This window comes from Sprattus sprattus (assembly GCF_963457725.1).
Source record: "Sprattus sprattus genome assembly, chromosome: 5".
Classification (NCBI taxonomy): domain Eukaryota; kingdom Metazoa; phylum Chordata; class Actinopteri; order Clupeiformes; family Clupeidae; genus Sprattus; species Sprattus sprattus.
Window position 1 is genome coordinate 30,345,847 of NC_137924.1, and position 23,703 is coordinate 30,369,549.

At 44.9% G+C, this 23,703-nt stretch overlaps 1 protein-coding gene across 1 annotated transcript; it reads left to right on the plus strand.

Annotated features, from left to right (window-relative positions):
• Positions 1-3,674: 3,674 nt before the first annotated feature.
• On the plus strand, positions 3,675-18,089 carry LOC308366122 (E3 ubiquitin-protein ligase MARCHF4-like; the record flags this gene model as incomplete). Its single annotated transcript, XM_080839758.1, has 5 exons — positions 3,675-3,909; positions 4,762-5,228; positions 12,447-12,602; positions 12,913-13,105; positions 17,632-18,089. 5 exons carry the CDS (start codon positions 3,675-3,677, stop codon positions 18,087-18,089), a joined length of 1,509 nt encoding a protein of 502 aa, XP_080695884.1.
• Positions 18,090-23,703: the final 5,614 nt, after the last annotated feature.

Below are 23,703 nucleotides of genomic sequence, written 5' to 3' on the forward strand. Positions count from 1 at the left end.
ATCGTCATCCTGCTGTGGAAAAAAGAACCATGTGCATGAAGTGGTAAGCAAACAAAAAAAAGTATATGAGGTATAATCCTTCTCACATCAAAAGTAATTCATCTCAGTTTAAAAAGTTGTATAAGATATGTTGAAGAACTGACAATGTGTGAAAAGGTGTGAGTGAATTAGAGAAAGTGCAGCTCTGGGTTAGACTAAGCTCTTTTCCCAAAATGGTGGACGTGGGGCAAAATGAGCCAGAGCCTTGGGGATGAACCACCGGTCCACATGAAGATGAGTCAAACATTTGGTGATTAAATCAATGTTTGCATCCTCACAATGAATAACTGATGTCGTATTGTAACTGCGTAGACAATGGCTTGTCTGCGGTGGGCGTGCTACCGACTGATGGAGGCTGTGCAGGAGCTGCAGGCAACTCTTTTCCAGTGGGCGGACTCGACCTTTACGGTGGCAGTTGTTGCGTGGAGGTTTCTCTGGAGCGGGGGCGCAGGCGATTTGGCAGGCTCGGTCTCAGCTGATGGTTGCGGTGCGAGGACTCTCCGGACTGGCAGTGACACAGCAATAGCCTCCTTTGGCTCACAAAGATCTTGGCGACCGCGTAATGGCTTCTCTTGAGCAGGCTGGATCTCACCTGACTACGGCAGTGCAAAGAGTCTCCTCGCCGAGAGTCCCCCCCTGCTAGTGGCATAGAGTGCCACGGCTTCAGTGCCCAGAAGTAGCTCGGCTCTGGACACATCCACCGTAGCACCCCATCGAAAATCCAGTCCAATGATGCGAGGGTCCTGGACGCCAGAATGGATGATGGACCGCTTGGCCCGCGACTCTCACCTGCTGTGACTTCTTAACTCTCATCTGTGCCCGCTCCCCTGTAACCATGACGATGTGAAGCTTAATGGCTGCCCAGGCCTGCTGCCGCCCTCCAGGGTCCCAAACATGATCGCTGAGAAGCTGCCTCTGTGGCCTGATGAATCATCTCGCTCTCTTCTAGGTCTGCCCTGGTGCACAACATGTTTGGATCTGAGTTGAATGTTGAATGTTGAATCTGAGGACGATCGCAAATGTGCTCCATGTGCTCCACTCGCTCCACGTGCTCCACTTGCTCTACCTCGTCCAGGGCTGCAGCCAGAGGGTTGGGGGTACAGCAAAACCCATGTCCTCCCACAGCTGCTCCAGATTAATGAGACAGAAGACAACTGATACATGATGGCAGGGGAGCAGGGGTCTGATATGCAGTCACAACACAGTGGGCAGTGGTGACAGAGACGCTAATACACGAGTGTAAAGCACAGGAAAAGCATTGACACATAATACATGACCGAAAATGATAACAGAAATACACACTGACATTATCACAGGCCCAAAAATACACTAAAACATTGAACACTTGAAAGGCATCATGTATCACATTATGGGAAAACTATTGCACACCATTTTCACACAGAAATATGCATGAGAGTGTGCATCTCCACTGCATGCTACAGTGTTTTAGATGAAGCGTTACAGCGGTCATGCCACGCAATTACAGAAGAAACACAGATAGGGGCTCCATAGTCACGTGCTTGTGGCCCTTTTAAAAAATAATAATAAAGCTTGTATTAACAAACGGCTGGGTAAATATATAGAAAATACATAAACACAATGCCAGTGGATCAGAGGACCGACAGAAATCATAAATCAGCACAGACAAATGTTAAGCAGGGCACATAAATTCAAGGTTTTAGTAGCTTTCCTACTTTAAGATTATAGGATTTATGTAATGCGTTTTATTTCATTTTGAAGGACTTACATTTATGAATGTGTGTTTTTGCAAGTAATAAAATCTGATGGATGATATAAGATTGACTTTCCTTGGTAGAAGAGTTAAAAACATTATCATATAGGAAAGGAGGAAATTCAGAATCAGTATATTGGGGAAATAAATCTGCAGCCAGAAAGTACAAGAGTGGGAACGAGACCAGAATAAATCTTCTGGAGCAAGTCGACAAAATGAGCATTCCACATAAATGTCCTTTTTATATCTTAATAGAAAATACCTTGGACGGATAAAAACGATGAATCATTTTATAAAAGTCGCTTCCTTAACCTTATTTGTAATGAGATATTCAGAAGGTAGGCACCAGATTGTATTCCAGTCCAGGTTTGAAATAAGGTTACTGCAACAGGAAACAGAGACTATTTATATAATATATAATTTTAAATAAAGCACATATTTAATAACTTATTAATTAATAATGTATCACAGTTATCATTGCTCTTTGTTTAGACAAGAAACAGATTTGACCCACACCAGTAACAACAGGATCCAGCCTTAGTAAAGTTGTCTGAGATACCATAGGAAGCATTACAACACCAAAGGGGATTCAATAAAAGCCTAAAGCACATTCGCTTGCTGGTGTAGTGATATAGTATTGAGTATGACATTAATGCACCACTTGAACTGAGGAGATGATTAAGCAGATAAATTCCGTCTAGCAAACCTGTTTTCCAAAAATTATGATTTGTGTTTATATAATATGTCTCCAGATGTTGTTCCAGATGTAATATCTGTGAGGAGAACATGCATGTTTATAAATTAGAGATCAGGAAAGAAGTATTTGTGAAATCTTGATCATTTGAAAAGGGAATCTTTTCAACATTTAAGCATTTGCATGTAACCCTATTTTTGGGTGACTTAGAAGCATTACTGTTGTTTTGCCATTTTAAAATAGTATTTTCCATACATAGTGACGTGTTAGTGTTTATGTACAATGTTTGCGATTATATGGATAGCCAGAACATTATGTTATATGTTGGTGTTTATATTATGTGTATAGAAAAAAAAAAGTTTGCAGATATGCCAAACATACAGTTGAGACACTGAAAGTGAAATACAATACAAGCAATCAGTGAATGTTCCTCAAACACTAAAAATGTCATTCAATTTAAGACGTCCAAGTCTATTTCTTAATCCTAGAGACTTGGCAAACTATCTTCAGGTTTAAAAACTGTAGATAGATTCGTTCTAATGTTTATGAACACCAATAGAATCAGCAGAATGGGGAATTTAATTATTAATAATTATATTTAGAATGACTTAAAATCTGGTTAATACAATATTTTTTTTCAGATGGCTCAGTTTACTCGGTCAGCTGGACCAATTTACCTTAATATGGGGCAAGTTTGAACCACATAACCACTTTTTTGGGACCCCATATCACGCTCATCCTACCCCACTCTCCCCTATTTTATTGGAAATTCTCGTGACTCCGTGTCAGTGTGTGTTGACGTGAGTCACAGTCAGACAAGATGTGCGGACATGGGTGAGAAAAGGAATGGGAGGGATTGTAGCCTTCAGTCACCACCCCAATTGCTTTACCTTCGCGGTTGCGTGAGAGAAATGTCGAATCATGAATAATAAATTACTTCAAACTGAAGTGAAAATAAAAATTAAAACATGCATGCATGAGTCTTTTCTTGTTCACCTTCAGGAGATTAGGCTGTTTTATGTACGTGGGTAGTGTCATAACCTATAGATTGCATGGTTTATTCTTTCTAGTTTGAACAGTGCTTAGATTAGATGTGCAAGTGGGTGAATAGATAGGGACGATTACCTAAAGGAAGCCTAATCTGATCAATCGGAGAAGCGCTGTTCCGTGTTCGCCCCCCTTTCCCGCATCAGCATCCCTCCGTGAGGTATGACGTGCTTGGGAGCTGTCCCAGGAATCATGGTGCTGAAGCTGCCGCATCCTCCAGTACCCAATAAGCGAAGCGCTATAGCCACCACAGGTTCCACGCCGTTATTCCAGACACGGGGACAGTTTCCGTGGGTCTTTGGACACGGAGCTACGGGCACCCTACACCTCGCCGCTGCATCGCCCTTGCGTGATATAGATTCCAGGATTGTAATTGCTACCAAAATGCCCCCCTACGGTGAGCCTGGACCAGCGCCAACGAGCGAGGTTTTGATTTGACTCTCACCTGAAGCGTCTCCTGAAAACCGTGATCCTGTACGATGTTAAAGTAGCTCACACGACCCGAAACAAGCAAGAGCCAAACATAAGAAGGAGTTACGCTAATTGATGAAGACATATTGCAACTTCCGTTGAGGGTTTCTGTTGAAGTCGTCGACAAGGGGGTCGGAAAACTGCTTTGTCTTGCTCTTACCAATAATGGGATATAATTGCCTGGATTTTTAAATCCCTCTAGGGTGTCTAACTGTTGCGATCCCATGCACATGCACAGACAAGAAGATGAAGATTAACGCATTGTAAATGTATGGAACATCTCACAAAAACTGCGGATTTCTAAATTGCGGAGCACTAAGATCTGAAAGGATTGGTATTTTTTTTTTGTCAACCTTTATGCACTCGCGACAAGGAACGACGTGGGAAACAGACTAAAGGCGATTTTAGTGTTCTCTACTTAAATCTATACTCTAAATAAATAGGAGCTCGAACCATAGGCTGTGGGAGCGCTTGTTTGATTCTTTGAACAACTTATGGCCTCTTATGCATGCTTATACAATTCCCAACCTATCCACCCTATACATGTTCAGCAAGACACGAAAGGAGTTTGGTGTATTTTGGCACTGAGGAGACATTTCAGTGATATTTCAACACCATGGTATCCGAAACACCTTTTGTAAATCAGTCTATCCGTGACAACCTACTCTCTCCAATATAAACTTCTGACGGAATTATTATTAACATGGTCTGTTATTTACCGTGGCTTTTACCAACTTTATTTTATTCGCGTGGCTGTGAAATGTGCACATGTTGTTAGTCCTTGGTGTTGTTACATGGTGCCGGACATTGTTGAGTCTCCATCTGAAACTACACAGCGCCGGTATGCTGAAGAGCCGCTGTTGCGTTTTGTTCAGTGACCTGAAGGTTCTGCTGTTCAGGCCACCGCCGCCCTCGGCACCGCCACCCACCCTCAACCCCATGATTGGACAAACAACAGAGCGTCGTGAGAGCGGAGCCAACTCGCATGTCAATAACAACACATTAATAGGAGTCAATCCGTCGGACCCATGGGTTGCCCCGCAGCTAGATGGGGCTGTGGGATCAGAGGGGGTCCGAGAAGCCCCGATTTGGACCGAGGCGGGAGCGGAGGAACCTTCGGATGCGTTTCAGTTCAGGGTCTCCCCTGACGACTTCCCCAAGCGGGAGGAACGGTTCTCCCTCATCAGCTGCACGAGCGGCATGCGGACTCCGTTGTGCAGGATATGTTTTCAGGGACCGGAGCAGGTATGGGAATCGGAATGTGTGACGTACACCGAACCCTCTTAACGTGTTAAGGGGAAAGGGTGTCTTGAGCATTTCTGGGATACGTTGTTCCCTTAAATGCGAGACACAGGCATGCTTAGCCTCCAGTTTTGCTGGAACGCCCTCAATGATAAATGTTACTTTTGAAGTCGGCAACATAGTGTATGTCTTTCACTGACTGTAGGCTGTGGTGGGATTTGATTTTGGTGTTGACTTGACAATGTAACATATTTGACTTGATATCAGTTTATAGATTGTCAGTTGAGTTTTTGCCTTAGAAATGGTTGAATTTAGTGTTAAGAGAGTAGCTTACCCAGATACAGGTAGGCGCTGCACTAAAGATCCAGTCCGTTCCTTTCTCCACACAAAATACACTTTGCGGAGTTATTTGAAAATAAAGCCTAAAGTGAGTCGGAGCAAACTACGTTACGCTAATGAGGCAGTCATTACTTTGGGTTTGAATTCATTACTTGGTCATATAGAGAGAATGACCACGAATCATAGTGTGGTTCACTTCTGGTTTGTGGTGCAGTTTTTTTTTTAAACACAATGTAACCGTGAGTTGAAAAAGAAACTGAACTTTTCTGGTCAATTAGCCTAATCAACGCGACACAGGGGGTTGTTAAAGCATAATGCCTCATAGCAGAAACGGGTACCAAGGAGTTTTTAGTAGCAATTACACGCATGAGGAGGGCATGCGTCAATGGCGACTTAGTCATTGCCTGCACCCTGTGTACTTTAATTATTGCTGAGTCGTAGTTTCATTGTAGGTTGCTTTTAGGGCTTTTTTTCTTGTTACTCCTGGTTGCAGTTTTTGTCAAAGGCAAACCAGACACCATGCTGTTGCCTTCTCAGAAAATAACTATAGATAGGTGATTACTTTTCCCGCCCACACCCTTAGGACTTATGCAAGTTCTTCATGCCATGTGCACATGCTGCAAACATTATGTACACTTCTCTAACTTTTGGAAGGAGATCAGTCACGTCTATCTGAAGCCAAATGCCACCAGGTGTCCGAGACAAACACTGCTTATCGAACCACCACCCAACCCACCCTTGGACAACCCCTCCCTTATCCCCTCCCTCTCCGGTCTCATCCTGTCGCTGTAGTGTCTGTCTGTGGCCCACTGTTGCGTCTGCTCGGAGGAGACCACTGTTTGTAGCCTAAATTGGCCTTAAGCACTAACTAGCGCCGGGGTAGCTGCATGGGCTAATCTAGTCAGGCACATCACGTTCAGACTCTGATAAACTCTCACCACAGAGCTGTCAGGCAAAGCACTGTCTCAGTGGAGACAGAACCATTTATTTATTTATTTTTGTGTTTTTTTTCCTCGGCTGTGTTCTCCAATTATGAAATTGTAACCTGCGGCACTGAGGCCTTGTTATTGTTTAAAAAAATGCTGCACCAGCAGTGAATACTAATGTGGTGGCGGAGACACCCTGAATTACAGTTTCTCCCATCTCACCAGGCCCACAATATATTAGCCTATGTGTTTTTATTGTGACTTCATTATTTATCGCACTGTTGTCCCCACCGAGAGTTGTTTTGGTTAACGTACTATCTTAAATGCAGTTCATGAAGTGGAATAATGCAGGGAGATCTGAAGAGAGGTCAATGCGGGGAGGGTGCCCTTTGAGAGTTATCGATATTGCGCTCCGCTTCTCTCGTGCTTGTAGTCTCTCTCTCTTCCTCGGCCTGATCTGTCAGTCGAGGACGCTAAGTCCGTCCCTCCCAGCCTGGCTCCCTGGCGAGGCTCAGGCACTGGAGTCCCACGCATCACAGCCCTTCTCTCCTTCTCCACTTTGTTTCATTAATAACATTTCCCAGGCTTCTCTTTGATCTTTCTCTGCTTATAGAGGTGCCTAGTGACAGGTTGATCAGTCTCCCATACTCTCTCTTTCTCTCTCTCTAACACACACACACACGCATAATCGTTTCTACAGAGATACCAAAGCATCGTCATTTTGTCATCATCATCTTCATCGCAGGAAGTGGTGAACGTAGGGTAGGGTGAAACACTTTCGAGCGTCACCAAAACCTGGAGAGCTCATGCCATCCTCTCCCTCGCTGCATGACCCTTCATCTGCCCAATCAGAGCTTCCCTGAGATGATTTCCTGTGTTTTCACATCACTGGAGTGGGACTCCCGTTGACAACAGAGTAAAGATTTAGTGTCTGTTACGGATTACTGGCACAGATTGTCATCCCAGAGGGGCTGGGGAGGGGGGAACATCTCAGTGGATGGGAGCGACAGAAACACCCATGAGACTTTCCTGCAGAGAGTTTTTTTGTCTGTCTTTATAAGAAAGACTGCCTGGGCTGGAAAGCTTATTTTTCTTTAATGAAGTTGGATGGTTTGTTTCATGAGTGCAGCGCCTTCTAAACACTTCAAAAACTCAAGGGTGCTGTGGCTTGTTTTCGGTCTTCAGTCTCTTTAAAAACAGTTAAAGCTTCCAGGATTCTTGAGGCTGCTTTCCCAAATTGACTCAGTTAACAGTTCAATGTTCTATTTAGAATCATTGAATGACTCTTCAGAACTCTGAAGAATCCTGTGGGCTTGTCCTCACAGCGCTCTTGGTCCACAGCACAATCCATGTTTATTTTTTTCGGAGTGTGTTGGTGTGAGTGTATACTGTTTAAGTGTGTAGGTGTGAGTGTGGGTATGTTGACTTGGCCACCTGGGGAATGTTCAGTATCTCCGAACTGTTTACTAGTCATCTCTGTGCATTTTTTTGGGGTGGGGGGGGTCTCTGTGGAGCTTTTGTTTTCTGCACAGCGCAGACAGTGGAGACAGAGACCTCTTGTATTATTTATCGACCTGTAATGGATCCAGATCCTCTTTCCGCTCACAGCGCTGGGTTAGCCTTGCTTGCTGAACTCCTACGTAGGGATACGGGATGAATTTGATCCACCAATTTACTGCGAAATGCCACAGAGTCCCCGTTGCAATCTCTTTCTCTTTCTCTTTCTCTTTCTCTTTCTCTCTCTCTCTCTCTTAACTAACTCGCCATTATAGTTTGTCTGCGGAAGTGACTCATGCATCAGAGGACCTTTAGTGATGACAGAGTGAAGAGACACAGTTGGATTCCATGTGCAAATCCTGTTACATGCTCCACTGTCAATCTGTCTCCATGCAGGCCGTCACCTCGGCAATGACTAAGAAAGGACGGCGGTCACAGAGGCCAACGACTAACGGATTAAGGCTGAAGAAGTAAGGTCGAGGCATCAGCAGGGAAAGACATCGCATTATTTGCCATTTCCCTTGAAATTTTCCTTTTGCAAATGAACTGGATCGTGTTTTGATCACAATAAACAATAATTTCAAAATAAACCTTGGCGCAGAGGTAACCCTGGACGACTGTCGCCCGGGCAACCCAGCATAATTTTAAATCTCATCTGACCCCAGGGCTGGCATTAGAGCTCATCAGGGGTATGGTTAGGGAGCTGTAAAACGCTCTAATCGGAGGATTTAGAGGCTCTTTGTAACTGTGCTCGCTTCAACAGGTCATTCAATTTGCACGATTCAATATCAAATAATTAAGGCACTCACGGTCACACTCTGCCAACTGATGATGTGGATGACTGAACAGTACTCTTTGAGATGGGGAAGAAAGCTGCGGGCTCAAGTGTACCATATTGGTCAGTGCAGGAGCACCTTCTTTATTCCCTGCATCATTTTGTTTCTTGTGTTGTTGTTGTGATGCTCAGTTCCCAGGCAGATATGTCTTCATCTTGATTTAACTTTGCCAGTATTATGCTTCCACTTACCCCCCCTTCACTGGTATTCCTCTTGCAGATGTCAGCCAGACAATGACTGCGCTGTTATTCTTACAATCTCAAGGAGCAGTCGGACCGCATCTGAACCGTATCTGGGCCTGATCTGTGCCAAATGTGGGCCAGATATGTCCTGGAGTCAGTCGCATTGCAGGAGAACCGTTGGGCTGGTTTGGTTGTTTGGCAAACAGTTTTTCACACTTTTTGTTGTTATTCCCTGTGGGACATCAATCTGGTTTGCCGTTTGTCACCCTTTATGTGGCGTTGCCAAGGCCCCTTTATTAATAAATAGATATAAACAGAATGCGGCCTCGAAGAACCCCTCTGATGCACATCCAATCGAGGAATCGTTTATTTTTAGTTTAGACATCCAACTCGTCCCTCGCGAAGCACATTAAAAGGACATGGCAGAGGGCTGTGTGTGTGCTATCAACTGTCAAACCCACTCCATTCCCACGTCTCTCTAAAGGACCCGAGAGAAAGAGAAGGAGCAGAGACAGAGAGAGAGAGAGAGACTGTGAGTTAACGGGTCGCTCTCATTGACACTGAAGTAATTAGTGGCGCTTCTGCAGCTCATTCCGCGCCTGTGTGGCGGTACAAGACCACAAGCAGGCGCTGCTCTTGGCCACGGTCCATCCCTGCGCTGCTCCGGTGCCAGAGCGTCTTTGGATGGACCGGGTGCTCGGCACACCTCACGCCAAGCTACTCCCACCGTGTCCATCTGTAAAAGAACTTGTCCCTCCCAGTTTCCTCTCGCCACTGGGCGGGGAAAGGGGGGGGGGGTTGGAGAGCCGGTGGAGGGGGCTGAGAATTGCTCGTTCTGTCAGTAGTGATAGCCTCCAGGTTCACAGTGTGAGATGCCCATGCCGCTCAGCGCAGGAATGTAACAGCCTGCACCGTTGGAACACAACCAGCGGAGGGAGGGCTGTTTAGGTTGGAGAGAAGAGACCATGACTCCTGGTGGTTTAAACATGTGGACTGACAAACCAAGTACATATGTCATAACAAAAGACAATATGAGTCTTATGCTGTGTCTGTGTGTGTGTGTGTGTGTGTGTGTGTGTGTGTGTGTGTGTGTGTGTGTGTGTGTGTGTGTGTGTGTGTGTTTTCTCTTGGAGTGGTATGCTGCTCCAGGCCTTTCTGTGCCTGTACTGACGGTAATGGGAGAAACATGTGTCCCTACTTCCTGCCCAACCAAATTCCAAAGCACTGCTAAGTTCATATGAAGAGTCCCTTTAAAGAGAGATGGAATTGTCCTACACCTACACAAATCACAGCTTTTACATTTTATTGCACTGTTGCTTTTATGGTGTGTGCGTGCGTGTGAGCATGTGTGCACACGCGTGTGTGTGCGCTTGTGTATGTGTGCTTGTGCATGCATGTGCATGTGTACATGTGTTCCTCTGCACCCATATGCATTTCCAATGACTCTCGGGTCCAAATAGGTCCTCAAAGCAAAACGAGAAAAAATTACAAATCCCATAAAACTCCGACATTTATTTCTTCCGTGCTTCTACCTTATAAATCACACTGCAGATGAAACCAGCCCTTCTCCCAGTACAAACAGAGCCGGATTGCCTGATGTCACACCCAGGTGCAACCGAATGTGTTGAGACAAGGGTGTTAGCGCAGACTGACGCGCTCACTAAGAGTGGTTAACGGCACCAAGCGTACATTCCTCACATTGGTGAGGTGGAAGTTGCCATATTTCATCTTGATTCCCCACGCGTAAGTCATTGGAACTAAATTTGAGATCCCTGTTGAGAATAGGAGTCTTTAAATGTTGCTGACAGATGTTCAGACGTGTAATATTATGTGGTTTGGATTCAAGTTTCCCCTGCAATTTGAATTTTGCCTGAACTAGGAAGGTTCTTAATTATTTTACTTATGCAGAGAGTGGTTTTTGTAGTAATATCCATGGCTATTGGTTACCTAATTGGTTTGTGTAGTAATGTCCATGGCTTTTGGTTACTTTATTGGTTTGTGTAATATCCATGGTTGTTGGTTACTTAATTGGTTTGTGTAGTAATATCCATGGCTATTGGTTACTTAATTGGTTTGTGTAGTAATATCCATGGCTATGGGTTACTTAATTGGTTTGGGTAGTAATATCCATGGCTATTGGTCACTTTATTGGTTTGTGTAGTAATATCCATGGCTATTGGTTACTTAATTGGTTTGGGTAGTAATATCCATGGCTATTGGTCACTTTATTGCCGCTTTTCCTCGCTGGTATTTGGATGCTTAAGCATGCATCTCCCCACTCTATCTTTCACACATGCTGCATCAGAGTAAGGACATGGCATAATCAGCGAAGGCTTCACACTCTCCAGCCCTCCTGATACTTATTCAGTTGTTCAGTTGATTAACTGTTGTTGTTGTTGTTGTTGTTTTAGTTTCAAAACATTTGCATGAAATGACTGCCATCGCACATGAGTCACAGGTGAAGACACACATGAGAGGAAAACTCTGAATGTTGAGAGAGGAAGAAGACAACAGGAGTGAACAGGCAGAGTCGGATAAGGGCAGAGGGGTTATTAACGCACAAGTGCGACAGTCTAATACATTTATATATTATTCATATATCATCATTCATATATTCTCATATATTGTTGTCAAAGTCAGTACATTTAGCTTCACGGTCCTGTAGGTGTCCATTTTGTTTGCATGCTCGAAGAAACTCTGGTGTTCGTACACAGTCCTGGCTCTGTAAATGGGAAACAAACAAACTGGCTTGGACCGATCCATACACTATCACAGCCAATCAATGCATTACTTCAAAAGTTTGGAGGGGAGGGGGTGCAATTTGATTGGCTTTTGAGCTCAAATATCAACAATCAATACACTATCCCAGCCAATCAATGCATTACTTCAAAAGTTTGGAGGGGAAGGGGTACAATTTGATTGGCTTTTGAGCTCAAATATCAACAGCCTTTAGCAATAATTGAGGACTGCAACTTAACTGAGTGGCTCTAATTTGTCAGCAGGCTGTTTGGAGTGGTTTTATTTTTAGGCACGTTCACCGAGGCATGTCTGGCAGTCTGAGCTCAATTAGAAGAACAGTTCATTTGAAAGAGATTTAATGAGGAGAGAGGCTGTGAGTTCTCCCCAAACCCCTCGTCTGCATCCATAGGATCCGCATGCAAAAACACCAGAACCCTTTGTTTTTTGGATGCTCTGCAAAGGGAACTGGGATTTTAAACATCTTACACTCTTCTCTGAGTTAACTATTTATGCTGTAAAAGAGAGATCTTAGATAGCATGTGACCTGAGGAAACCTTTGACTGAGTGCAGGAGTTTAACATCTGACACTTTCATCTGTTTTAATTATTAACACTGTAAAACAGAGATCTTGGGGAATTGATATCTTTGTCTTGAGAATCTCGAGGAATCCTTTGATGAGTGCAGGTGTCTCCCTGCCTGTAGGGGGAGCTGTTGAACCCGTGTCGCTGCAATGGCTCCGTGCGCAGCACTCACCAGCCGTGCTTGATCAAGTGGATCAGTGAGAGAGGATCCTGGGCCTGTGAACTGTGCTACTACAAGTACCAGGTCATCGCCATCAGCACCAAGAACCCACTGCAGGTAAATCAGTAACTCTTAATGTGACACTATTAGCCATCAGCACCAAGAACCCACTGCAGGTAAATCAGTAACTCTTAATGTGACACTATAAGCCATCAGCACCAGCTGGTTCATAACATTTTTGCTGTTTCATCTGTACTTTCATAAGTGGTGGCTGTCCCAAGAGTGATTCTTCCCCCCTGGGACTTATTAGTAGTGGAGAACTCTTAACAGCCTATACCTTGTTCACACTGTAAGTTGCTATGGGTAAAAGCGTCTGTAAAAAAAATAAATCTAAATCCCTCTAACCACCCCTCTCCGTTTTGTGTAGTGGCAGGCCATCTCACTGACGGTCATAGAGAAGGTGCAGATAGCGGCGGCCATCTTGGGATCGCTGTTCCTCATCGCCAGCATCTCCTGGTTGGTCTGGTCGTCCCTGAGTCCCTCAGCCAAGTGGCAACGGCAAGACCTGCTCTTCCAGATCTGCTACGGCATGTACGGATTCATGGACGTGGTCTGCATCGGTGAGCAAAAGTCTGTGTGTGTTTGTGTGTGTGTTTGTGTGTGTGTGTGTGTGTGTGAGTGTGAGTGTGACTGTGTGTGTGTGTGTGTGTGTGTGTGTGTGTGTGTGTGTTTGTGTGTTTGATGTGCGTGCATGAAGTGAAAAGAACTTTTTTGGACGTGGTCTGCATCTGTGGGTAGTATAATTGTGTTTGATGTGTATTTGTGTATTCATGGTTTGTGTGTGTGTGTGTGTGTGTGTGTGTGTGTGTGTGTGTGTGTGTGTGTGTGTGTGTGTGTGTGTGTGTGTGTGTGTGTGTGTATGTGTGTTTGTGTATGAGCTTTGCACCGTAGCATGTGTGCTGTATATCTTAACTACAGTGAAACATTTATGTGACTGAACCTTAATGTAAATCTTTGACAGCATAATGCAATGATGTTTGTTCTGCCAAAAGAACCACTGCAGCCCTAAAACTATACAGAGTGAGATTTAATCATCTAGAACCGGAGAGCAGAGCAGCAGTATAATAGAATTTGGACAGACACCAATAAAACCCACTCAGACTGAAAAAGTGTATATTTCTCTCCGCTTATAGTTTATATGAGCCATAAGGTAAGTTTTGTGGTATACAGAGCAAAGATACTGATGAGGTTAAATGGAACTAAAGCAAAATATTTGAGTTGTTTAGGTCATGATGTAGATGCTTACGTGGATCAGTGTATGTCTGTAACTTCTACACAATGATACATTATAGCAAGGATCTATGTGAAGATAAACTACGAGCGCAGCCTGTGGAGCTCTCTCTCGCAAGCTGTCTTGTTTCATAAAGAAATTACCCCTTAGATGTCAGAGGCAATTGGCTGGTGCAGTTCAGGCATGCACCGCCACTCCAGAGAATCATGTTCTCCCGAATGGCAAAGTGACCTGGGGCCCCTCATGCAGTGTGTGTGTGTGTGTGTGTGTGTGTGTGTGTGTGTGTGTGTGAGACCTGGGGCCCCTCATGAAGTATTTATCGAACGGGAGTCAGAGGACACGGAGGACGGCAGCATAGTAAAACACAATAGAGAGAGGAGCCAATTAATCTCCAGCAGCCGCTGTTCATTGACCCACATCAGGGGAGAATATTATTATGATAAAACAGCCCTACCCCACACCCCACCCCACACCCGAGGGGTGTACGTGTGTGTGCGTTCGTAAGTGAGTGTGATTCATGGTGTGTGAGCGTGTGTGTGTGCGTGAGTGAGTGTGTGTGTGTGTGCAAAGAGAGAGAGACTCGTTGAAACAGTGATGAATTACAGATATGTTCTCCCGGGAAGTGAAGTTTTAGCCGGCAAACACAATCACTGTACCTACAGCCCCGGTGTGATTAGCATACATTTGTGCTGTGAAAATGGCTCTCTGGATTTTTTTGGGGAGTCTCTATTGTTTTCCGTGATCGTCGGCTCATATTCCCTACCCTCTCAACAGCATGTAGAAACCCCCCGCAGCTCGGAACAGAGGAACCGTGTCTCTGAGTACAAAGAACCATGTTCTCCCAAGAATTCTGTAAGAATGAACTATTGAACTCTTCTGTGTGGCAAACTACACTTTGGTTGACTCAAATATGTCTTTGTAACACTTCAATACCTTAATCATGTCCCTGCTACCCTCCATTTTGTGCTATGTACAGTGACAGTCAATATTAAGATTCAATGAAGATCACTGTTATTTGTGAAAAAAAAAAATATCTAGAGGGAGTTACAATGGAAGTATGACCTTCTGTGAGTCATAGGAAGGAAGCAACAGAATATCTGCCTGTGTGTGTGTGTCTGTGTGTGTGTGTGTATGTGTGTGTGTGTGTGTGTGTGTGGTTGTGTGTGTGTGTGTGTGTGTGTGTGTGTGTGTGTGTGTGTGTGTGTGTGTGTGTGTGTGTGTGTGTGTGTGTGTGTGTGTGTTTAGGGGGGGGGGGGGGGGTGTCAAGCCCCCAGAGTGGAAGTGATGAGAAGTGTATGTGCAAAAGGCAGAGAGCTGGAAAGAGAGAGAGAGTGACAGAGACAGTGTGAGAAAAGAAAGGTGCGGGGGGGGGGGGGGGGGGTGAGAGGGAGCAGGAAGTGAGGAGTGGGGATGTTGGATAATGTCCTGTGGGGAAAGCCAACCAAAGCGGAGGAATCATTATCTTCCGTCTTTAAGGAGATTTACTTGTCACCTGGAAGACAGTGGCAAACGCGGAGAAGCAGCAGAGGCAGAGGCAGTACCACCTCACTCTTATCGGGAGATAGAGAGAGAGAGAGAGGGAGAGGGAGAGGCAGTACCACCTCACTCTTATCGGGAGATAGAGAGAGAGAGAGAGAGGGAGAGGGAGAGGCAGTACCACCTCACTCTTATCGGGAGATAGAGAGAGAGAGAGAGAGAGAGGGAGAGGCAGAGGCAGTACCACCTCACTCTTATCGGGAGAGAGAGATAGAGAGAGAGAGAGAGAGAGAGGGAGAGGGAGAGGCAGTACCACCTCACTCTTATCGGGAGAGAGAGAGAGAGAGAGAGAGAGAGAGGGAGAGGGAGAGGGAGAGGCAGTGCCACCTCACTCTTATCGGGAGAGAGAGAGAGAGAGAGGGAGAGGGAGAGGGAGAGGCAGTATCACCTCACTCTTATCGGGAAATGGAAAGAGAGAGAAAGAGGGAAAGAGAGGGAGGGAGATGGAGAGAGAGAGAGAGAGAGAGAGAGAGAGAGAGAGAAAGAGGGAGGGAGGGAGATAGAGAGAGGGAGGGAGAGAGGGAGAGAGGGGGGCGTATAGAGGGCTCTTACAGAGAGATGATTTTCTTTCTTTTTTTCATATACTGTACTTTTTTATTTAAAGAGGACATTGTGAGGAGATGATGGATGAGAACACAGAAGAGCTTAAAAGTAAAGTTTTGGATGGTTACTTTTTGAACTTTACACTGCCTGTGTGACATAGAACGGGCATCTGGGTAAAATATGTACTTTTTTGCCATAGTACTACGGCAGTGTAAAGTATGGCTTGTAGTATTCTTTTGGAGGCAAGCGTGTGTGTGTGTAATACTGGAGCCATTGTGTGTGTGTGTGTGTGTGTGTGTGTGTGTGTGTGTGTGTGTGTGTGTGTGTGTGTGTGTGTGTGTGTGTGTGTGTGTGTGTTTGCGCGTGCAAGTGTGTGTGTGTTGAGGTAATGGGATATAGGATGTAAGGTAAGATAAAATCCAGACATCCCATCACAAAGCTCCTTAGTGAGCTCTATGCCAATAAAACTGGTAATGTTCCTGAAGCTCAACTGGCAAACAGTTAACAAGGTCATGAGGTCATGACCCAGGAGGCACAGGAACCAATGAAATGTATAGCCCACGTGCATGGTCAGTCTCCCTAGATAAGAGCCTCTGCCGTGTGAGTAAAGGTCAAGGTATAGTGTGTTCTCTGACAGTAAATGTAATCTCAAGCCCCTAAAATGAATCTACTCTGATAAATTAATTGCAGTTTTCCATGCTGCCAGATTTCTCTGGTGAATCAATAGATTATTATTTTTTTTCCCTGGGTTGGAACTGCCGGTGGAGTGATTCAGAGGGTAAATAATTCATTTCTGAGAGACGCAGAACGAGGCTTCTTAGGACTCCAACAGCAAGTGAAATATCGTCTCATTACAGATCCCATCTCGAGCACGGTATCTCCACAGGACAAAGCAGCGTTGTGTTAAAGTCATAAATAAACAGCTTTCTGTGATCATTTGTAGGACTGAATAACTGCTCATGTAAATCCATTCCCTCTGTCACCCGCTAGCTCACAGCAGAGAGGCTGTTTCCACTGAGCCGTCTGTGTGTGTATGTGTGTGAGTGTGTGTGCGGTGTGTGTGTGTGTGTGTGTGTGTGTGCACTGAATGACCTGTAGCTGTTCGAGTGGGGCTCACATGAGCTCAGTGACAGTGAAAGTCTGGATATGTACTCCCAATCATATAGCATGTAGGGTGGTGTTAACCAGAGTATCCATACAAGCACTTAGGGTGGTCTAAAACATTGTCTATATTCTCAGATATTCATTACCAGGGTTTTTATTCTCAGACAACCCATATAGGAATTAAGGTGGTCTAATGGTCTTCACCGTGGTTTGTGTAAGAAAATATCTGTGAAGGACTTAGGATGACCTTAACTGGCATGATCTATTGGATTTATGGGCAAAGCCTGTGGAGTTTGATGGAGCGAAACCAATAGACATCTGAGAATCTCGACCTTGAGTTCATTGAGTTCATGAGCATCATTGAGTGTCTAGTGCCCACTCGGCTATGGAACACATGTGCCTTTTGTCAACATGTTGAGATGCTCACATGATCCTTTTTTCTGTCACGTATGTATTAGCATCTGCTTCTCCAGATGTGTTAATATGTTGCCATGGTCACATGTTCCTCTCTTGAGATTTGAATTAACATCTGTGTCATATAATGTTCTTTATTGGCATCTATTTGTATACCTTTTATATGTGATAAAACACACTGATACACACACAGCCTTCTGTTGAGCTGTGCATTGGGCTTAGGTATTCACTTCCTGTTCTGTCTCCTCCTGCCCTCAGCCCTGATTGTGCACGAGGGACCTTCCGTGTTCCGAATATTCCACCGATGGCAAGCTGTCAATCAGCAGTGGAAGGTTCTGAACTATGACAAAGTCAAGGACAACAAGGACAAAGAGGCTGTGAAGACTGGCGAGCGGGAGTGGACGCTGTCGCTGCTGCATCAGCGGGTCGAAGCCGGACCGGACGCCTCTCCGTCCAGCCCCACACCCATTATCATCAACGCGCTGACCCCTACCACGGAATCAGCCGCCTGGGCGGCGGTGGCAGCGATGGCAGCAGCGTCGCCCGAGGGAACAGGGGCGGGGCCAGACTCACAGAACTCTGTCGCCCAGGGCAACGGGGCGTCCTGGCCCAACCAGCACTTCCGCCAGCTGTTCAGCCACCTGAGGCCCCAGGAGCCCCGCGGGCAGCCCAGCACCAGCACCCGAGAGCTGGTCATGAGGGTCACTACAGTCTGAGGATCCGCTGAGGCCTACCTGGAGGGGGGGCTGAATACGAATAATGGGGCTCAGGACTCTTACGAAAAAAGAGATTTTTAAAAGATTTATGTGACTTTTTTTGTTCTGTGTGTGTGTGTGTGTGTGTGCGTGTGTGTGTGCGTGTGCATTGTTGTCAGTGTGTCTCTGTGTGTATGTGTGTGTGTGTCTGTCTATGGAAGGCACTGTGCATCTGTCTTTTAGATTAAAAGCAAAAATCAATGTGTTCGATTGGTTTGAACAGCGAGGTGTTGCTATTGATTAGATGACAAATGCGAGGTCCCTGGAGAGCGTCTGAGGCCTATGAATTTATTCAACAGTTTGTACCGCCTCCCATTATGCATTCATCAGGGCTGGTTATCACGGCAGCCGCTTCAGAGGGGCTCTTATCTGCTGATGCTGGGGAATCTATCCGTGTACCCAGTGTTCAACACGAATGCCACAGTGTGCTGCGCCCTGAACGAGGTTCTTCATATCAACTCCCTCTTAGTGGCAGATTCAACATAAGTGTTGGTAATGTCCCTGATGCTTAATTTCCACGTAGATCCACTAAGAGTGGTTTTTAAGTGAATGGGAAGCTTTTGAGCAAAGGGAAGACTTTCCGTCACGATAATAGTGATGTGGCTTAAATAGAAAAAGAATGACTAATTACTTTATTCCAGTGTCCAGTGCGGTCTGAATGAGGTTTGTTTGTGTTGTGGGATGGAGCAGGCAGAGAGGACGTGCTGGGCACATCAACCGGAGCAGATACTGATGCAAAGGGCAGGGAAGACCGCAGAAGCTGACCGCAAGAGAACAAGACGCTGGCCGAGAGGTCCCTGGAAACGGATGATGACTCACACATACACACACACACACACACACACACACACACACACACACACACACACACACACACACACACACACACACACACACATACATGCATACTCATACACAGACACTTACTCATAAACGCACACATACCAATAAACGCATACAGCTGCACATTCATACATTCACACACACACACACACACACACACACACACACACACACTCCAGCCAGCTCATCAAACACACAGAAACACACTCACAATGTAAGACCCTTTTATTTCAGTCTTATGTTCCAGCTCGAGTTGGCATCATGATGGCAGGAGTTATATTCAGAATGACATCAATTACAAGAATCAACATCAAACAACAGTGAGCCGTTCAGTTCCATTCATCTCCGTCTCTCAGTCAACAGATCTGCTCACACACACACACACACACACACACACCAACACACACACTCTCTCACACACACTCTCATACACACCTCCATGTGGACATGTTTTTCTTTTCGGGGATAAATCTCATCACAGACGTTGACTCATGTGTGTTTTCTATCTCAGACTTTATTATCTTACATTTTTCTGACTTGACTCGGCTTGGCAGACCCTCTGAGTCTGGGTGTTTTGTTTAAGTGGCCCCTCTTTTCACACACACACACACACACTTCTCTTCTCAGTGGCAGGCTACTTGAGCTCTAATTAGACTGGATTCAGATAGTGTCGGTACCCTCACATGGCCAATAGACTCATCATGAGGAACCCATCAAACACATTGTGGAATGGAACTTAATGGGCTGTTGTTGGGTAAGGGTGCTTTTTCATTAAATCTGTTTACTTCTCCACAGTTCTGATACTGACAAAGACTATAGATGGGATAGACCTCCAAGTTAATATTTCACATGACTGTTCTGAAATGCCTTGATGCTTTTACCAGACATTACACTGGGAAGTTCCTACATATGAGTGATCGTTCCATTGGTTCCAGTATCGGTTCCAGTTGTATTGGTTCCTGTTCAACAGTCCAAGTCAATTCAAAGGTCTGTCATGAGGTGGACATTTTTAACAGTAAGACTGATAAATACAGCATATATTTATTTAAAATAAATGGGGTTTTTTTGGTTGCTGTGAATGACTTTCCCTTTGGGTGTGCAGAGGCCTTTTGAACGAACAAATACATACATATACACACACACACACACAAACGCACGTGTGCGTCTGAAACAGCTTGTCCCAGTTGGAGAGGCACATAAGCATTAACGCTGAGGAGAGGTGCTGGTGGTCTGGGTGTGTTTGTGTGTGTGTGTGTATGTGTGTGTGTGTGTGTGTGTGCAGGGCCGCAGGTATACCTGGCCGCTTGACCGTTAAATAATTCAAGCCTTGAACTGCTGATATCGATGGGAAGCAGAACCTGGCACAATAACAGCTTTGCCTGGGAGACAAGGTCACTGAGAGTTCACCATGAACTCATTTGCCTTCATTCCTCCCTCTCAATCTCACCCTCTCTCACTCACTTACTCTATCTTTATCCCTCTCTCTCTTGCCCACCTTCTCTTTCACTCTCTCTTTTCTCTATCTAGGGGCCCTCTTTATCCCACTTAGGTTTTCTCCTACCCTAAGTATTTTTTCTCTTTTGCTCTCTGAAGGGGGACCCCCCCCCCTCTCTCTCTCTCTCTCTCTCGCTCTCGCTCTCTCTGCTGATTTCTTAGTCTATTTCTTTGTTAGGTGTTGTCAGTGGCTACACTTCAGGAAATAACTCTGCACAGGATTCTGACAAGTCCCTGAATATGAGATACAGGGATTGAGCCAAAAATTGAAAACTCTGGCTTGTCCTTGTGTAATCTCTGCAACAAATGAGCGAGACTCTTAAACCTCCACAGCCTTGTCAAACCACTCAGAAGGGGGAAGTCTGAGCAAAAGTCGAGAGAGTCAGCCATGATGGCTTCTTTACTGCCGTGTCATTCCAGATGTGTCTGTTGTTACATGACTGTATGATTCACAAGGGCCATGACCTCAGCAGTGAGTTAAAGTGGCTAAAGTTGGATCCGGGCGACCATAAGAGACAAGTCAAAGTGTGTCTAAAACAGACACTAATGTATTTGTTTCCTAAAATCAAACTTTTTTTGGTTACAGTTTGTAAATGTCTAACAAAAGAGTTGGGAATAATAAAACAAATGACTTGAGTCTACTTTATGCACATTTGAAACTCTAGCATTCCCTCAAGCAGAAGATGCAGAAGCTATCTGATTTCAAATCTTATCTGTGTAATCTGCCAAAACCCACTTCCTGGGTGTGCATTTATGCCAGCACAGAGTAGACACAGACTGTTCATAACAGGGACATCATAACATACCTTCCAGCTGTATACTATCCATCACAAAAAAACTGCCAGTCTATTAAGATATTCCACGGATAGCTCAGGGATTCCTAAGATTTCTACAGCAGTGGCAATCGTCTTCCTTATGTGCATAATACTATTACTGCGCTGCTGCATGTCGTGTTATGGGGAAATTGCAGGGTATGATATTTCAGGGCTTGCAAGGCACTGCAAGTAATTTCAAAGACAATTCTCAAATCCTGGAACCGTAACAGAACAAAATCACATAACCCCCGTCATCTCTCTGTCTGCTTTTATTTCATCTTTCTTTTCATCCTTAGTTTTTTGTTCTTTTTTTTAACAGGGAGTAAAAACAATAAATAAAAAAAAACTGCCAGGGCTACCTTTGTGAAGTGGGAAATAATGACAGTCATTACAAGTTGTTAAAAAATCTTCAGTGCAGACATCAAAAAGGTAGCTGTGGCTGGAGTAGACAGCAAAGCCAGATTGGATGAGTCACACTCACACTCTTCACCAGTCTTTTCTCTCTTCGTATGTCCTCTGAGCTCTCAAACAAAAGGAGAACCTGTTGGAACCTGGTGGACAAAGGGTACCAAGATCCACAGTTTAAATTAAAAGATCTGTTTTCGTCGTCCTGACCTAGATGGATGACGCCAACTAAATTATTCCAAGGTTCTAATGAATGACAAACCAAACTGTGACACTGCATAGACATACAAAAATATCGGACATCGAATGGTAGTATGTGCCTGTGAAAATCAACGGAACACCAAAGCCAATCATATGCATGAAATATGTTTAGTTCTCTCACACTGACACATTTCATTCTGTGTGACATTTGCGAGTGCCTAAAACACCACAAGTCAACAGTCATCTGCTTGAGGCGTAAGAACCGTTTGTGTGTGTGTGTGTCTCTTTGTGTGTGTGTAGCGGTCACTGACAGGACCCAGTCTCTTGGCTGTTAAATTGAACTTTGAGTGTCACTGGCAAACAGACATGCTGTGAAATGCACATTCAGTTGTTGTATTTCTGGTTTTGTTCTATTTTGTTCTTTTTTTGGGGGGGGGGGGAGACAGATCTTTTATTTCCATCACCGCTGAACCTCCTTATTTACATGAGACGATTCTTCTTCACGGCTGTTTAGAGTAGGACTGCACATTCCAAGGAGCTCAAGTGACATTTTTTGGTAATAAAACGTGCACCTCAATAAACATACGCTTTTATCTCAAGCTACACAACGTAAAGAGACAAATAACATTTGTGTATTACAAACAATGTGATCATTGAATGCATACTTAATGTTAGAGCTGTCAGCTGGTTTTATGGGATGTAGTCTTATGTGCAGGACCACATAGGAACTGATACAGGTCTGGCAGACTTGACCCTGACTAAGTCCAGATTCTGCTGCTCTCTGGCAGGGGTCTCTTTCATTCAGAAAAAGTTACTCACATGTCAACTGCCAAGTCCTTGGCTAGAACTAATACATACTCTATACACGAGCCCCAATCCTCACCTCACAGTACTGCCACATACTCTCTCTACGAGCCCCAATCCCAACCTCACAGTACTTATACATACTCTATCCACGAGCCCCAATTCTCACCTCACAGTACTAATACATACTCTCTCCACGAGCCCCAATCCTCACCTCACAGTACTGCCACATACTCTCTCTACGAGCCCCAATCCCAACCTCACAGTACTTATACATACTCTATCCACGAGCCCCAATCCCAACCTCACAGTACTGCCACATACTCTCTCTACGAGCCCCAATCCCAACCTCACAGTACTTATACATACTCTATCCACGAGCCCCAATCCCAACCTCACAGTACTGCCACATACTCTCTCTACGAGCCCCAATCCCAACCTCACAGTACTAATACATACTCTATCCACGAGCCCCAATCCTCACCTCACAGTACTAATACATACTCTATCCACAAGCCCCAATCCTCACCTCACAGTGTTAATACATACTCTTTCTACGAGCCCCAATCCTCCCCTCACGGTGTTAATACATACTCTCTCTACGAGCCCTAATCCTCACCTCACAGTTCTGCCACATACTCTCTCTACGAGCCCCAATTCTCACCTCACAGTACTAATACATACTCTATCTACGAGCCCCAATCCCAACCTCACAGCACTAATACATACTCTATCCACGAGCCCCAATTCTCACCTCACAGTACTAATCCATACTCTCTCTACGAGCCCCTATCCTCACCTCACAGTACTGCCACATACTCTATCCATGAGTCCCAATCCTCACCTCACAGTACTAATACATACTCTATCCACGAGCCCCAATCCTCACCTCACAATACTATTGTAGAGAAGCATGGGCTGCATACACACATGTGCATACAAATACATTTCGTATTTGACAGCACGAAATGAAACCGTTCAAAAGAAAATGCATTTTAATTTTCACACACAGT